The sequence below is a fragment of the Lathyrus oleraceus genome, chromosome 2 (assembly GCF_024323335.1).
Source record: "Lathyrus oleraceus cultivar Zhongwan6 chromosome 2, CAAS_Psat_ZW6_1.0, whole genome shotgun sequence".
Lineage (NCBI taxonomy): Eukaryota > Viridiplantae > Streptophyta > Magnoliopsida > Fabales > Fabaceae > Lathyrus > Lathyrus oleraceus.
Window position 1 is genome coordinate 152,670,560 of NC_066580.1, and position 17,650 is coordinate 152,688,209.

A 17,650-nucleotide genomic window follows, 5' to 3' on the forward strand; every position below is an offset into this window, starting at 1 on the left:
CTCTCTCTCTCTCTCTCATGTATTAAAATAATATTAAACAAATATTTAAATAATTAGTGGCATAAATTGTTACAAGCGGTAAAACGGATCTGACCCGTCAAAGATGTCTGTTTTATCTACATTTTTGGTGAGACGAGCCTATATTTTAGGCTTGCACCTCCTATTAGGTATGTCCACCCCATTTTTTTGGTATGCGGACGATAACGCATCAAACATAGTTTTTCTAAGTTTTAGATTTTAAGGAGCAATGCACCCACCCATACTATTTTTAGTGGGGCGGATAAATGATTTAGGCATGCACTCATATTATAAGAATCCGACCCTGTCCTATTTTTTTTGCAGGTTTTTTTTGGACGAACCTAATATGGAAGGCATGCCCATTTTCTAGTGAAAATACGCATCATAAGTTAGTGAAAATACACTTGTCGTATTTTTTTTATACTCACCAATCATATTTGATTCATATTATTTTTTATCAAAAAATATAAATATTTGTAGCATTTTTTAATATTTATCAAATATTTGTTATGTAATTTTTATTTATTTATCAAATACAAATACTTAGCTTATATTTTTTTATATATAAATTATAAATATTAATTTAATTTTAATCATGAGTATATACAGTACAAAATAATTAATACATTATCAAAAATTTAAAATTTAATATATTTTTCTATATTTAGATCCTATCTCACTTTCTTTGGTACATTTTTATAATTACATCAATTACACAAAAATTATAAACAAGTCTATAATATAAATTATACAAAAGAACACTAACATTATCATAAATTAAAAATTTAATATTATTAATTATATTTTAATAGTATTTATAATTATAATCAATATTATATATATATTTTTTAAATAGTGAAATTGAGATTATCTCAATTATTATAAAATAATTTAGATTACAAATTAATTAAATACTTATTGTTATTTATTATATTTAAAATAAAATTAAATATTTAAATTTTTTATTGAAAATAATTAATTTTTTTTAACGTATCATATTATATCATAATATATATATATATATATATATATATATATATATATATATATATATATATATATATATATATATATATATATATGACAGTGTAAAATAGTTTTACACTATCATCCAATAAAAATATATCATTTTGCCATATCATACCAGTATTTTAAAATTTTCAGTCTGATTTTGCGAGATTAATGGTTTTCATTGGTTGACAGTATATATATTACTCATCGAATCAATTTTTATAAAAACAAAACGATTTCAACGATTTAGTAATTTTTTTTCTATGCTAGGTCAACAGATTTTAGAAAACATTAAAATAAAATAATATTAATTAATTAGTTAGTTAATGCTCTAAATTTATACCGTGATTCTTGAGTTAAAATATTTTTGGTAAATAACTAAATATCGTTAGGTGCATTTAAATTCACATGTTTTTGTTGAAAAGAAATTTGATCGACAAATTAGTGTTTGCTTGGAAAAGCAAATGAAATAAAAAAGAGGGCAAAATGGTCATTTTCCTAAAATGAGAGTGAAATCACGACCGTTGAATTTGATGCAAACAAAACAACCTGTTGATGCGGCTTTCCGTTGTAAAATTAGCTTGATCGTAGAAAGAAAGATAACAGACACTGCTCTATCAACAGTGTTCTATTCGTTCAACGATTCATACTCTTGTTTACTTCGGTGATTCTCTTCTTCTCTCCAGGTTCCAATTCCAAAAACTCCTCATTTGTAGAATTGTAAAGTTTTTTAGGGATTTTCTGTATTGTTAGACTATGCCTAGCCTATGGCAGTGTTATCTTCATTCTATATTTTTGTACCTATCCTTTTATTCAGTTAAGGTTTTCTTCTTTCTAAGCATTTGCTGTTTAATTGCATTTTCCAACTTTTGAATGTTTCTACATTGACTGAGTGTGTGTCTTTTGCTATATAGTCTCACATGTCTTAAAAAAGCTTGGAAGTTTCGGTGACACTTGTGATTAAGTTTAATTTATTCATTTTTTAAATTATTATTAGTGTCGGTGTCGTGTTTTCACGTGTCTTCATAGGTCTTTTGAGTTCATGTTTAGTTATTCTTTAGTTTGTTGTTATTACATCTTTTTGAGTTCTTGTGTCTTCATGTTGTGCTTTAGTTTCAATTATGTAACATCATTAGTAATTTTAGTATGTTACTAGTACTCTACTCCCTTTTTATAAGCTCCTTTTGTCATTTTTACCTATATTAAGAAAAATAAGTACAATGTTTAATGTGTTAAATTTGTATATGAATGTTACTTAAATACCTTTTCATGTATAGATGTTTCAAACCCCAACTTTTCATTTCCCAAGACAAATATCGGTCGGTTGCGGGGCATTGCGGTCGCCTAAAGGTTCTCGCGATTTCGGTCGCCTAAAGGTTCTCGCGATTTCGGTCGCCTAAAGGTTCTCGCGATTTCGGTCGGTACATGTGTTGTGACACTGATTGCGGTCATTGCAATGTGAATTAATCACAATTTGTTCTTTATCACCAAAACGGCGAATAACGGTATCGGTATTGACACCTTTCGATACTGTTTTGTCGCGACTGTTTTCGTGGCAACGGACCGTTTTTTAAAACATTAGTTAGTAGTACTAATAGTAATTGGGATTATATTTGGAAATAAACAAAGAAATGTGTTCAGTAACTTGATATGAGACTTATATTCAGGGACAAGTTTTTTTAAGTGATTATAAGTAGAGCCATAGGTAGTCTAAGTGTAACTTGACTTTTTGTTTGATGTGTTTTTTTATCTTTCTGGTTTTATGCAGTGGTGATAATTGATGGGTAGGCGGAAAAATAAACCACGTCGATCGGGTGGGATAATAGTAGAAACAAATGGTACTACGGAAACAGAATTGGATAAAGATAATATTGTAGAAGCGGGAGAAGAAGAAAAACGTAATTTTGATGATATTGATAAACCGTATGTTGTTGAAGTTGACCGCTCTGGTTGGTTGTCAGATGAACACCTTGATATTTCTGAAGTTGTTCTTAGGGATTTAAATATAAGAGAAGGTTTTAATGGTTTTGAACTGTCTGAAGATTTTTCTCAGGATCCCCAATTCTCGTTAAGATTTCGGTTATGTAATGTCGGTAATGTTCTTGGTCGAATCAAACTTGGCCATTGGCCTGTATTACCTTACACCGATATTCATTTAGAGTTTGTTAGAAGAGCTACAACTGACAATAGTGAAACATGCACAGTGATGTTATCGGGTATTTTTGATGGACCTGATGAAGGTGTTTCTGGTCTTGTTCATTTGACGAGTTTGAAATTTGTTACATTGAGGGTGGTTCCTGGGATTAGGCTTTCTGAGGACATACCTTCCCTGAGGGTGAGGGTTGAGGTACTAAAGAGTGCCTTCAATGCATGTGAGTCGCTTCTTGAGAGTTCTAGACAGCTATGGAAAAAGAGTATGATGAATGTCATGTCTTGGTTACGACCAGAAATGATGACTTCAGAGGTTAGGTATGGGTTAAGTAGCTATATGGAAATGGAAGTTGATTCGCAGACAGACATGGAAGACAACGGGAGCTATGAAGGGGAATGCTCAAGGTTCGATCCTGCTGGTTTTTATGAAGCCATTAAGCCTTCAAAGTAAGTTGAGTTTTCTCTTTTGTCTTGATCACTAATTTTAGGACAGAAACAATTCTTATAATGCTCAATTGTCACTCATTATACAATAACAGACTAGCTTAAGTCTTTAGCAATAATCAATCTCCAATTCAGTGTTGTCAAATAGTAATAGAAGCTATATCGGTGCTCTAGTGTAGCAGAATTTGCCGAAATGATTATTGTTCTGGATATTTTATTTAGTATTAAGATTCACCATATAGCGGCATTATAACAATGTAGTGTAGCGGAATTTAGTAACATTGCTCGATTTTGTTATCTAGCTTGTAGCCTTTAGCTTATCTTTTGTATATATGTGCACAGAGCAGAGCCAATGCTTGAAGATGACATACCTGAGTTACTTCCTGAACTTCGGCCATATCAACGGCGTGCAGCTTTTTGGATGGTAAAACGAGAAAAAGCAATGGAAGAAAGTCAGATTGAAAGAGAAATAAATCAATTTCATTCTCCATTATGTGTGGCGGTTGATTTTCTGGACACAAGCTCTAAAATGTTTTTCAATCCGTTCAGGTAAGTTTTTTAACCAGTTAGCAAAATATAACTTACATGCATTCTTTTTTTGTTACATAACTCATATGGGAGGCTTCACTTTCTCTCTCCCCCTACAATTATGATTTCATTTTACGTGTACTTATTTAAGTTATAATGGCTTCAGTGGAAATATTTCTTTGTGCCCAGAGACTTCTTCACCTTATGTATTCGGAGGCATTCTTGCTGGTAGGTCCCAAGTTATGCTGCATATTTCTTTTATTTTTCTCTAATAATCAAGTGGATTTTATTAATTTTTAAATTTGAATAAGTTGTTATATTTTACAGTGGTAAAAACAATCTTTTATTAACAAATAGCTTTTTACCAGTTGGCCTCCTTTGACTTATTAATGAATTGACTATTCAGTCAAATATTTTGCACGATGAGTAATCCATGGAATCTTGTGAGGGCAAGATCAGTATGGTTCTTCTGATAGCATCCTGCTCTCTGTGCTGTTGAAATGTTATCAATGCCGCTGTTATATACATATCTGGGAAAATTGGGATAGAAGTAACTAATTTGTTGAACAATAAGGTATATTGTATACAAGAAATTTTTGAAATTCAATTTGACACGACTTAGGCATGTTAATAAAATGTAATACACAAACTTACATAGGTGTAGAATACTTGTAAAGAAATAGGCATCAATAACTCCTTAACGTATAACAATAATGACCACAATTTGTAAATTATAGTTATGATCAAAACAAAAATTGTAGAGTTATTGCATAGATTAAACTATATTTTAACGTCGTTGTCGACACAAAAGTTGTATCACCTAAGACAAAAAGTGAATGTGGGACTTCTCTATGTTTATGGAGGAGAGACGTAGTTTTCTTTTAAGATGTAAAAACTAGAAGTGTATTTAATCGTTTAAAAAACATGCCAAAGATTTGTGAAAAAAGAGTTTTAAAAACTTAACCCTCCCAGTTGTATTGTCTCTATTGCACCACAATGAAGCCGTATCCACAGAGTATCTTAAATGTATCTGGTAACTTAATTTTAACAAAACAATAATGTACTTTTGGATATTTCTATGACCGTATCCGGAAGTATCTTAGGAGTATCGGTATCTGATACAAGTCCGACACAGATACTTCTCCCATTTTGGATAATCCGAGCTTCAAAGCATCAAACCTGTTGTCATATTTTCCCACCAAGTCACAAGAATCCTCTAAGAAAACTTCAATATCTAATGATTAATCTTGTCAACAATGGACATTGCATAGTGAACATCAATCCAGGTTTCAAGTGTCATATTCCTCTTTCTTTTGAACAAAATTCCTCTTCCTAAATTTTCTTGAGATACTAAAGAATTCCATTGAGTAGGAAACCCTTGTTAAATTTTTTAAATTTTACTCTTATTTTTGCTTTCTAATGTTCATTTATGCTCTATGGTGTGGAATCTCGAGGCTGTAATACCTATGCATTCTGAAATTTAAGAGCTAGAAAGTTGAAAGTGTAGTGTTGTTTATTTGCATATTGACAAACTGTATGGCCGTGTTGTTCTACTTGCATAGTCTCTCGTTGTGGTTCAATGACAACTCTTATGGAAACTTGTAATTATCTTATGTTTACTTTATATTGTTCTATGTATTTATTTATGTTCGATAGTCTAAAATATTAAGCACGTAATTATAATGCTCTTGTTCTGAAGCTTAAGTAGCTGTAATTTGAAGGCAATTGTTCTTTATTGCTATTTTGGCAAATCGTGTTTTCCGTTCTCTCTGATGAAATGTTTCAATGTAACAGATGAGATGGGATTAGGAAAAACTGTAGAATTGCTTGCCTGCATCTTTGCTCACCGTAGATCAGCAAATGGAAGCGACACACTAATTGACTCAGTTCCCCAAGTCAATGGCAACGAAAAAGCCGCTTTAAAAAGACTTAAAAGAGAGCGCGTGGAGTGCATATGTGGAGCTGTCAGCGAAAGTCTCCAATATGAAGGACTATGGGTTCAATGTGACGTTTGTGATGCTTGGCAACATGCAGATTGTGTTGGTTATTCGCCTAAAGGAAAGTCACTGAAATCAAAACAAGGATTGGAAAGCAAGACACATAAAACTACTATAGCTTTGAGGAATGGGGAATATGTATGTCAAATGTGCTCTGAACTAATGCAAGCTACTGAATCTCCTATCGCCTCTGGTGCTACACTCATTGTTTGCCCAGCTCCTATTTTGCCCCAGTGGCATGATGAAATTATTCGGTATAGTTTTTTCTTAATGAAATTATCAATGTTTGTATCAACCTAGAGCTCGGCGCCTACTGTTTTTTATAATGCCTGCAAGGTCCTACTTTCTGTGTTACCCATATCGAGTTGCATGCTTGCATGTTGCATCAATTTGTGTTAATGGTTAACTTGGCCTAAGGATTATAATAACTCTCCTGTTAGGGCATAAGTAATGCATTAAGATTGTTAAAGGAGCACAGATTTGATATGCCAGCTGTGCCACCTTTATTTTGGAATGTTGAGACTCAATCTAAAGTTTTTAAAACCATGATACATATTAACATAATTGCCAGCTGTTTTCAAGTTTTAGTTTCTTTTAGACATGCATAGTTGGATTATTTTTCCTTTCTTTAATTTTGGTTATGAATATGAATTGTGATCACATTGTGTAATTCTTATTTAGTGATTTAAACTAAATGAACTTATATCTGTCTCATACTCGTTAACTTTTCTTTGTCACTTGTCACTGCAGTCATACACGTCCAGGAGCCCTGAAAACTTGTATTTATGAAGGTGCGCGTGAAACATCTTTCTCCAATTCAACTTCAATGGATATCGATGATCTTGCCAGTGCAGACATCGTAATCACTACATATGATGTGCTTAAAGAGGATTTGTCCCATGACTCTGATAGACATATAGGTGATCGACATCTTTTGAGGTTTCAAAAAAGGTTAGCTCTAAAGAGTAGTATGATATTTTCCCATTTGTATCATCAGATTCTGATTTCCTGTGAGTTTGAGGTGGATATGTATTTTTTAAATATTTACAGGAACCACACATGATACTCGATATGCATAATATTATTTATTAGAGTAAGTTCAGTTTTCTGCATGTGCTTTTATTATTTATTAGAATAAGTTCAGATTCTGATTTCCTGTGAGTTTGAGGTGGATATATTTTTTTAAATATTTACAGGAACCACACATGATACATGATATGCATAATATTATTTATTAGAATAAGTTCAGTTTTCTGTATGTGCTTTTATGATCCAAGGTTTTTAGTAGCCTGTTCTTTTTCTTCTTGTAGGTACCCAGTTATCCCAACTCTTCTTACCAGAATATATTGGTGGAGGATTTGTTTGGATGAGGCTCAAATGGTGGAGAGCACTGTTGCTACCGCTGCAACTGAAATGGCTCTTAGACTCCATTCCAAGCATCGTTGGTGCGTTACAGGAACCCCAATTCAGCGAAAGCTTGATGACTTATATGGACTTTTAAGGTTCAGTAAAACTAGTCCTTTCAATATATACAGATGGTGGAGTGAAGTTATTCGAGATCCTTACGAGGTATTTTATCTATAACTTATGTTATACTAAATTGTTGCAGATTGATGTTTCTTAGTACTCCGTTTTTTTTTAATAAATAAACATGGAGTAGTATAATAGTAGTGCAGCTATGTTCTCTTATTGTCAACTTATATTCAAAAACAATATAACAGTCTTAGAAGCTAGAGTTAACATGGAAACCTTTATTTTGTTGTCATAACACATGCTAAAAGTTTTGTGTGTCTAGAGAATGGAGCAGCCTTTCTATGTTGTAGTTTTGATTTATCTGATTTGTCACGTCCTTGATCTGAATCATTTCTTTCAGCAGAGTTCTTTCATTAATTTATTTTTTCTGTACATTTCTATTCTTATCCATAATTTTGCAGAAGGGAGATATGGGAGCTATGGAATTTACACACAGAATTTTCAAACAAATCATGTGGCGTTCTTGTAAACAACATGTTGCAGATGAATTGGAACTTCCTTCACAAGAGGAGTGCCTCTCTTGGCTTACACTATCACCAGTAGAAGAGCACTTTTACCAGAGGCAACATGAAGCTTGTGTTAGAGATTCCCATGAGTTTATCGAAAGTTTGAGAAATGATATTCTTAATAGAAAAGTCCCAGGTTTTTGCTCAGTGTTGTTAATTTAATTTTTATAAGTCATTTGAAAGCAATGCATATAGGATAATGATTGATCTTGCAATGTTTCACATGGATTCCAGATTCTGTAGCTTTGAATGGTTTGTCTGATCCTTCAATGACCCAAACGGAGGCAAGGAAGCTATTGGATGCTTTGCTGAAGCTTCGCCAGGCTTGTTGTCATCCCCAGGTTGGAAGTTCTGGGTTGCGATCCCTGCACCAGTCTCCTATGACAATGGAGGAAGTACTAATGGTGTGTTACTTGTAATGATCTTTGATAAGCTTTTACGAACAATGCACATGTGTTTTGCGTTTTCAATTGACGTGGAACTTAATCTGCAGGTCCTTATAAGCAAGACCAAGGTAGAAGGTGAGGAAGCTCTCAGGAGGTTAGTTATCGCTCTGAATGCACTTGCCGCAATCATTACAATACAAAAAGATTTTTCTCAAGCTGCTTTGCTGTACATTGAAGCTCTTACTTTTGCTGAAGAGCATTCTGAAGATTTCCGCCTTGATCCTTTGTTAAATATTCACATTCATCATAATCTTGCTAATATATCCCCGTTGGCTGAGAATTTTTCTTTGATCTTGCCATCCAAACGAAAGCAAGTGTCTGGCACTTCTGCAATTAATACAACCAAAAGGCATTCTCTTGCAAAGGTTGATCATGATCATGTGAAGAGGCACAAAATAAGTAACTGCGATAACATAACTTCTGCAGAACCATCAAATGTTGAATCTAGCCTTTCAGAAAATGACTTAAATGATAGAGAATTTGATGATTTGTCTGCAAGTTCCGTCAAATATCTGATAACAGAGTGCGAAGATTTAAAACTTAAATATTTATCTGTGTTCAGTTCAAAGCTAACTACAGCTCAACAGGAGTTTCAAAGTTCTTACATGCAGGTAAATATCCTTAATGGCTCTTAAGAAATAAAAATTATCTGTTTGTATTGGACTTTTGAGGCTTTTTCTTTTATTTTTTAAGTCCAATTTAGCATCTTGAAATATAAGTTGATATTTTATCATGGATTGCCAAAAACCTTAATATTTGATGTTTCCTTTTAAATAGATTCCTTATCTAGCGGGATTGTTCTTGGTTTGTTTTAGTAGTCTCCACTTACTGTTTTCTGTAATTGGCTTTTGGACACTTTGAAGGTTTGTAACTTATATCGTGACACCAGAAAAAATCAAAATACACTTTGGTGGTTAGAAGCACTTCATAATGCTGAGCAGAACAAGGATTTCTCAACCGAGTTGCTTAGAAAGATTGAAGAAGCCATCTCAGGAAATTCAAACAATTCAAAATCGTCACGAGTAGCTACTCGGTTAGTGATGTTTTGCTGTATAAGATTGTTCAACAAAGATATTCGTAAAGCAGTGGATTTTTGTGAAAACTCATAGCAAAGTTGTATTGATTGGTTATGTTGCATTGCCATAACAGTTTCTTTTATAATTTAAGATTTGAAAATTCATTTCTAAGACATTTTGATAAATGACAATTAGTAAATTTACTATAACATGCATTGTTACTAATGCGTGTTACTTCTGATCCAGTTTTCGGAGCATAAGCTCTCTGAAGTATCAAATTCAAACCAGTTTGGATCAGTTAGAAGCCTCTAGGAAAGTGCTATTAGATCGTTTGTTAGAAATCGATGAGACAATGGAAAAACCAAATGATGAAGATATTGAGCGTGTTGGTAAATGTCGAAATTGTCAACCTAATTGTGATGGCCCCCCATGCCTTCTGTGTGAACTAGATGAATTGTTTCAGGTTTGGAAAATTGAGCTTATCTTGCAATTTGATTCACACAACTTTTAACAAATGTAATATGGTCTCATGTTTTAATTTTATCTTCAGAACTATGAAGCTAGACTCTTTGTTCTCAAGGATGAACGTGGAGGGCTAATTTCATCTGCTGAGGAAGCAGTAGGTTTTAAAAAGAAAATATTTGCACGTAATCAATTCCTCGCAAAGCTATCAAAGTCTAATCACAGTTCATCAGTATCTGATATTGATTATGATGAGTCTGGAAAAAGGAATGTTGGACAAAGAGTTATGGTAAGTAATTAATTTCAGTTAAATTCCTTTGTCTATGACATTTGCAAATATAATGTTTCTCCTTTTTTCATGGTCGATTGAAACAGAGTCCAGAATTGTCACTTAACAAAAATGAAATAAAAATTGAAAGAACTTCAACATTTCACTGCATTACCCTGAAAAAATTATCCAGTTTTTGTGAATTGTTGTACTAAATTCATCTTGTCCCTTAGCAATGTATATTACTGTTAAGAAATGTGGTTGGACCTAACTCAACCCTACAAAACCGGCTTGAGAAATATGTGACAATTACTTACTAATCTTCCATATTAATTATGGTGATCTATTTAGGCTTCGAGATCGGCATCTATGCTGGAGGTTCTTCTTGGAGTTATAAAGAACTATTGCAAGACTCAGTTTGGAAAGGACAGTATCTCAGCAGCCACCAAGCATTTACATATTTTGGAGGTATAACTTGATGAAATATAATCTATGCTTATCTATAGTTGAATTTGACAGATGTGATTCATATACGAGGTATTAATCTAGAGAGTTTTGATTTCAATATTACCCTCCCATCCTAAAATAATAAATACATACGCGATAGGTTGATTGTGCTCACCTGGAAATTAATGACTGAGTTTTTCTGATTCAATCTTTTTAAAATTTGAGATCATCCATACTAACAATGTATATTCAATGGATTCTGATTATTTGTTCATGGCTTTGTAAGGGAATGCGAAAGGAGTTTGTTTATGCAAGGTCTTTGGCATTAGCTCAAGATCAATATCTGCGAGCCCATGATGAAATAAAGATGGCGGTTTCTCGTTTACACCTAAGGGCAAATGAAGATGATAAATCTCTTGATTCTCTAGGTGAAAATGAATTATATGCGGCTAGCTCAAACTTTTCCCAGGAGAAGTTTATGTCATTGGCCTTGTTGTCACAGATAAAAGGAAAGCTACGCTACTTAAAGGTATAGAAAAATAAGCCTTAGAATTTTTTATGTGATTAATATAATTCCTCTGTGTATTTGCCAAATTTCTAGGTAATCAAAATTAACCCCTTGAGCAATTAATGGTGACTAAAAAGTATACACATACCGCGGACTTTTAAAGATATATAAAGCTATTTGAGAGTTGGCTCTTGACAATAATCATGAAATATTATGTAGAAGCATGGAAATTCTGAATAGTTCATTTGAACATTAATGTTATTAGAACATGGGTTTGGGCTTAACTCAACCTTATAAATCTGGCATCACTTATAAACATATTGTTAGTTCATATCTCATTCAATGTGGGATTCTTAGCACCCACTCACGCCAGTTTTGAGTTGTCTCAAACGTGAGACTTTCAAAGACTAAGTTGAGAATGATTTATAATAGAACATGAGTTGTTCCTAACTCAGTCTTATATAACCGGCTTCACGTTTAAACATATTGGAAGTTCATATCTAATCCAATGTGGGACTCTTAACACCCCCTCACGTCTAGCTGGACATTTGAAGCATGACCCAAGTGGTCAGATAGCGGGGACCTGATAGCTGGTAGTCCAATAGATCTTATGGTTTGGGCATCAAATCTAAGCTGAATTACCTTTCAGGGTTTGGTTCAGTCTAAGCAAAAACTGCCATTGGAAAGTCCAGTTAACTCTTCATGCACTCAAGACACAAATGCTATGTCAAATTCTACAGAAGAGAAGGGTGAACTCATATCTAAAACTTATGAGGAAACATGCCCAATTTGCCAAGAAAAGCTAGGCCATCAGAGAATGGTGTTTCAATGTGGGCACGTTACCTGCTGTAAATGTAAGTATTATATGACAAAACTTCATATTATCTTTCTTTAGTTGTGTTAGAGATGTGATAGTCATTTATCAATCTTTAACAGCATATGTTTCTAGGAGAATTGAATTTTGACGTAATTTAAGAATATTGTATAAAACATAACTATGCATCTATTTCTCACAGGTTTATTTGCTATGACTGAGAAGAGGCTTCAACATAGCAAGACTCATAATTGGGTGATGTGCCCTACATGTCGACAGCATACTGATTTTGGAAACATTGCCTATGCTGTTGATGCACAAAAGGAATCTCCCAATTCATCAATGCTGCATACACCTGACAGCTGTGGAAAACATGAATCATCCATTACTGTCAAAGGCTCGTATGGAACCAAGGTGTTTTATCGCATTGCAACTTTAAGTGTATTGATAATCTCTAGATGAATAATGATCATATTCCATCTTCGTTTACACACGCCACTACCACTGGGATCTACTTGTTGTGATGCCTAAGTCTGAACTGGCATGATTTTGTACTGCTTTCTACTTGAGATTTTACTTATGAATGAATGGCATGGCAAAGTATGTCGATAGCTGTGTTCCTTTTGTTGTTCGAAGAGAGTGGGTAGATGAGGAATGCTGACCGCATATAACCACTATTCAAAACATATATGTACTCAATGTAGAATCTCAGTACACCCCTCTCACACTCAGGGCTATAAATATTTGAAGCATGAACCAAGTTGCCCGATAACCAGTGTCCTAACAAATCGATGATAATCTGGACACCATCTTAAAGTTTTGATTGGTTTTAACTCAATCCCACACAGTGACTTGTACGGGGAGGGATGTCTAACACATACCATTACTATTTTGGTCATTTCACTATCTAATGTGGGATTATCAACACCCCCTCTAGGATTGAGAATTTGAAGTGTGATCCAGGTGGCATAATGACGGATGGTCCAACGAATCTAGGTTATACTCTAATATCATAGAATTTAGGTTGGACTTAAGTCAACCCCACAACACCGACTTGTACGGTAAGGCGAGGACAATCTCCAAGTGAGAAGAATTAAATTCGAATAGAATATACAAAAGACAACATGCTAACTATTTTTAAAATTAGAATATCTATTATTATTAATGTGTATATCATTGTTAATAATACATTCCAATTTGTAATTTTCATGTTCCTGCTAAAAAGTCAGCATTGGATTTTTTTTAATACTATTCTTCATCTTTGTATTGATGATGTTTTGCAGATTGAAGCAGTCACAAGAAGAATCTTGTGGATTAAGGCTGCAAATCATAAATCAAAAGTTCTTGTATTTTCAAGTTGGAAAGATGTACTTGATGTACTGGAACATGCCTTTGCCACCAATAACATCACCTTCATCCGGATGAACGGAGGCAGGTATAATAATCTATGCCATTTCTATTTCATATTTTACTTGAGTATTTATGCTGAACTAGAAGACTTTTAGAGGCGTAAAAAATGGAATAGGAAGGCAAAAATCATGATCGAAATCCTATTTTGGTTCAATTTCATATTAAAAATTAATCAATGTTATTTTTGGTATGAATTTGTGAGTTCAGGAAAGCTCACACCGCCATCAGTCAATTTAGAGGAAAACAGAATGACTCAAAAGGATGTGAGGGGTCAGAACCAAAATCTATTCAGGTGTTGTTGCTTTTAATCCAACATGGAGCCAATGGTCTTAATCTTTTGGAAGCACAACATGTGGTCCTTGTAGAGCCATTACTCAATCCAGCTGTTGAAGCACAAGCAATCAGTCGTGTACATCGTATTGGTCAAAGGAATAAGACCCTCATTCATCGTTTCTTAGTAAGTCTCTCTCTTTCTATCACCACTCGAATTCAATCATCCTTGTCTTTGGATGTGCTCTTCACTTGAATTAACTCTAGATCATTTCTAGTATTCATGTCCAAGTTTTTTGCTTTGAATATTTGAATTTTAGTTGCATAATTTTTTGTTTCTCAAGTCATATAAAGATATGTTTGACATTACTTTATTCTTTTAAATGAATTTTTTTATTATAGTTAATACTTCACTCCACTCCTTAAATCATATTAAATATCTGTTGCATTACTTCTATATGATTTCTGTGAGGACTTATGGATTTGCTCATTTCATTGATTAGCTAATATTTCTTAAGAGACAATTGCCACGGATAAGAGTCTCTCATTAGATAAGATATGACTTGAAAATATGTATATACAAGTGGTGGCAATGACAATCCTCCCCTTACGTGTCAGTTTTGCAAAGGTTAAGTTAGGATTAATTCAAAATTTAAAATAGTATCACAGTCTATCCAAAATTCATTGGGCCGATAAACCATTCATTGGGCCGATAAACCACTCAAATCACGTTTAAGTATGTTAAAAGTCCCACATTAAACGAGATATAATCTAAAAATATGTTTATAAGTGGTGGTTGACACTTGAAAGCTACCCCTTTACAAACCATTTTTTTAAGGTTTGAGTTAGGGTGAACCTAATTTCTAAAAACAACCATCAGTAACCACTAAATGTATTTGGGGTAAATAGCTTGATTAAAAGTTATTCAATAATTGTTTTCATTTAAGTGCTCGTGTATAAATTGTTTTTACAATTGATTAGCAAATGTGAGAAAATTTTGTACAAGCAAATGTGAGAAAATTTTGTACAAGCTTTTTATAGTCTATTTTGTACAAGCATATAACATATTACGAGATTCTTTGAAAAACAAAAAATAGTTTATGGACATATTCTAAGCTATATTTCCATGTTTGTGTTTAAATCACAAGATGAGTTTGTTTTACTATATAAGTTTTGTTTAGGTTCTTCGAAAAAAAAAATAGTTTATGGATATTCTAATCCAATCACAAGACGAGTTTGTTTGCTTGTTTAAACTCTTCGAAATGTCTCTTTTAGAATTTTTGGGTTGAGCTTAACTTATCCCTACAAAACCGGTTTGTAAGGTGAGGGTTGTTCAAACTTTATAAACCCAATTCATGTCATATATCTAAGCAATGTGGGACTAAATCCACCCATTCAAACTCAACACAATTAAGGTGTTTGAGGTTGCAATGAAAGCAAGCTAAATGCCGCAATTAGGCGATTAGGGGCGGATCGCAATGAAGGTGGATTCCATCACACTTCACGCTCAGGTCTCAATGAGCCTGAATTGTGGACAATGCGGGAAACCCAACAAACATATTTAGATAAGCTCGGATACCATCTTAGAAATTTTGGGTTGAGGCTAACTTATTCATACAAAATGGGTTCTTAGAATTTGGGTTGGACCTAACTAATCCCTATAAAACTGGGCTATAAAGTAAGGGTTGCGCAAGCTTCATAGACACTACACAAACCATATCTCTAAACCATATCTCTAAGTAATGTGGGACTAAATCCACCTATCAAAGGCTCCAATAAAGGAAATTCAAATGCCGCATTAAGGCGACTAGGGGTCAGACCCCAATGACGGTGGAATTTCCAACAGCCTTCTCTATACTTTTGTAGATGTTTTGGAAATATTAAGATTTATTTGAGTGAATGAAAGCAAAGAACATGAATTAATGTTCTCTCTACCCTTTCTTGCCTCAGGTCTAAGTTTTGTCTCAGAAATTCATACATGAAGAATTGTTCTTATATCTTTGTTCTTGCATCTGTTAGGTAAAAGACACAGTCGAAGAGAGCATATATAAATTGAACAGAAGCAGAAGCAACCACTCATTCATCAGTGGCAACACAAAAAATCAAGATCAACCTGTTTTGACCTTTAAGGACGTGGAATGCTTGCTGGCAAGAGCACCTCTAATGGCACCAGAAACCGATGAAAATCCTAATACAAATACAAACCTGAGAGACTTTCCTCCATCAATTGCGGCAGTTATAGCTGCTGAGAGAAGACTTCATGAGCAAAGAACATGATCTTTTTTATCGCTTCGTTTCTTAAAAATGTTACTAGGCACAAGTGCAACAATTTTAAGAGGCCAGGGGAGTTGCATTGCAATAAACTTTCAAATCTCAATATAAATTATTCTAACAATTTTTTCTACAAATATCTAGAATTTCGTTTATTCTTGTACATATAGTTACGTATAGTTAGTTTTGTGAATATTTAACTTGACACCCTCGAATTAAACCTGTCACTTCCTGTTTGGAGCAAACTTTCTAGTTATATATATCATTTATTTTAAATCGTGAGCTAAAATCTTTAAAATATATGTTAAATCTTTAAAGTTTTATTGTTTTACCTCAAGTTGTATGAAATATCTTTTAGTTCATAATGGGCTGAGGTTTGTTGGGTCAAATAATGAATTCTTCCAATTTCATATTGGGTAGTGAAAAGAAAAAGAAATGAAATATTCAAATAAATAGGAAGAGAATGTTTGACTTTTCTTCAGTATAAAAACTCTAGCCTTTTGAGTGTAATGAGGTTTGGATAGTTCTGACTCATGTGATATTTTAGAGAGAATTTGTTAGTATCCTTATTTTATAGATCCACTCGATCAAAGGTACATATTATTAGGTTTGTTGGGTCAAATAATGAATTCTTCCAATTTCATATTGGGTAGTGAAAAGAAAAAGAAATGAAGTATTCAAATAAATAGGAAGAGTATGTTTGACTTTTCTTCACTATAAAAACTCTAGCCTTTTGAATGTAATGAGGTTTGGATAGTTGTGACTCATGTGATACTTTAGAGAGAATTTGATACTATCCTTATTTTATAGATCCACTCGATCAAAGGTACATATTATTAGGTTTGTTGGGTCAAATAATGAATTCTTCCAATTTCATATTGGGTAGTGAAAAGAAAAAGAAATGAAGTATTCAAATAAATAGGAAGAGTATGTTTGGCTTTTCTTCAGTATAAAAACTCTAGCCTTTTGAGTGTAATGAGGTTTGGATAGTTGTGACTCATGTGATACTTTGATACTATCCTTATTTTATAGATCCATTCGATCAAAGGTACATATTATTACTCAATTAACATAATACTACATTTACGTATTAGGCGAACAAACTAGGAGTTCAAAACTCTTAAGTTCTTATAATGTGTGATCACACGATCATCTATTACCGCATTCGTAAACTCTTATCACTTACACGACAAATAGATAAGGGTATAAAAGAATGCAACTCTTATCACTTACATGACAAATGAACATCAACTCCTAGCTATCCAGTCAAATTGATATATCAGGACAAGATTACTCTCATTGAAAGGAGAAAATTACTATGCCTTATCCATTCAGGCGAGTTTTATGGTGAGACCTATTCCCCGAAGTCCTCGAAATGCCCATCTTGTGGACTTACATACCCAATCATTTTCTACTCTTGACTGGTATTAGGTATTTCGAAATTCATCGTCGGATTCTAACATAATTCTGTGTATTCTCACTTACCAAATAATATCCATTAGATAAGTAAACATACAAAAGAAAAGTTATCTAACATTCTTTCCCAATTA

General features: G+C 33.4%; 2 protein-coding genes across 3 annotated transcripts in view; both read left to right on the forward strand.

The window, feature by feature from the left end:
* Positions 1 to 1,578: 1,578 nt before the first annotated feature.
* LOC127118621 (uncharacterized) lies at positions 1,579 to 16,382 on the forward strand. The gene is made up of 20 exons (XM_051048848.1): positions 1,579 to 1,715; positions 2,798 to 3,627; positions 3,967 to 4,173; positions 4,319 to 4,380; positions 5,947 to 6,403; positions 6,900 to 7,100; positions 7,460 to 7,718; positions 8,084 to 8,324; positions 8,423 to 8,592; positions 8,682 to 9,245; positions 9,498 to 9,667; positions 9,897 to 10,113; positions 10,201 to 10,401; positions 10,732 to 10,848; positions 11,114 to 11,356; positions 11,985 to 12,189; positions 12,352 to 12,563; positions 13,433 to 13,584; positions 13,767 to 14,016; positions 15,849 to 16,382. Exons 2-20 carry the CDS (start codon positions 2,810 to 2,812, stop codon positions 16,104 to 16,106), a joined length of 5,004 nt encoding a protein of 1,667 aa, XP_050904805.1. The 5' UTR covers positions 1,579 to 1,715; positions 2,798 to 2,809; the 3' UTR covers positions 16,107 to 16,382.
* The window catches only part of LOC127118620 (uncharacterized), a 37,179-nt gene continuing 21,107 nt past the window's right edge, over positions 1,579 to 17,650 (forward strand). The window contains exon 1 of one of the 2 annotated variants that reach the window (XM_051048845.1): positions 1,579 to 1,715. The gene's annotated coding sequence lies outside the window, so the exon portion shown is untranslated. The remainder of the gene's footprint in view (positions 1,716 to 17,650) is intronic. The other variant, XM_051048846.1, reaches the window with a different exon arrangement.

Bases quoted from the DNA above. Each gene is read 5' to 3' on its own strand.
- LOC127118621 (XM_051048848.1), top strand. From the start codon at position 2,810: ATGGGTAGGCGGAAAAATAAACCACGTCGATCGGGTGGGATAATAGTA. The intron at 10,114-10,200 runs GTTTGGAAAATT...TTTTATCTTCAG, and splicing joins AACTAGATGAATTGTTTCAG to AACTATGAAGCTAGACTCTT. The intron at 10,849-11,113 runs GTATAACTTGAT...TGGCTTTGTAAG, and splicing joins AGCATTTACATATTTTGGAG to GGAATGCGAAAGGAGTTTGT.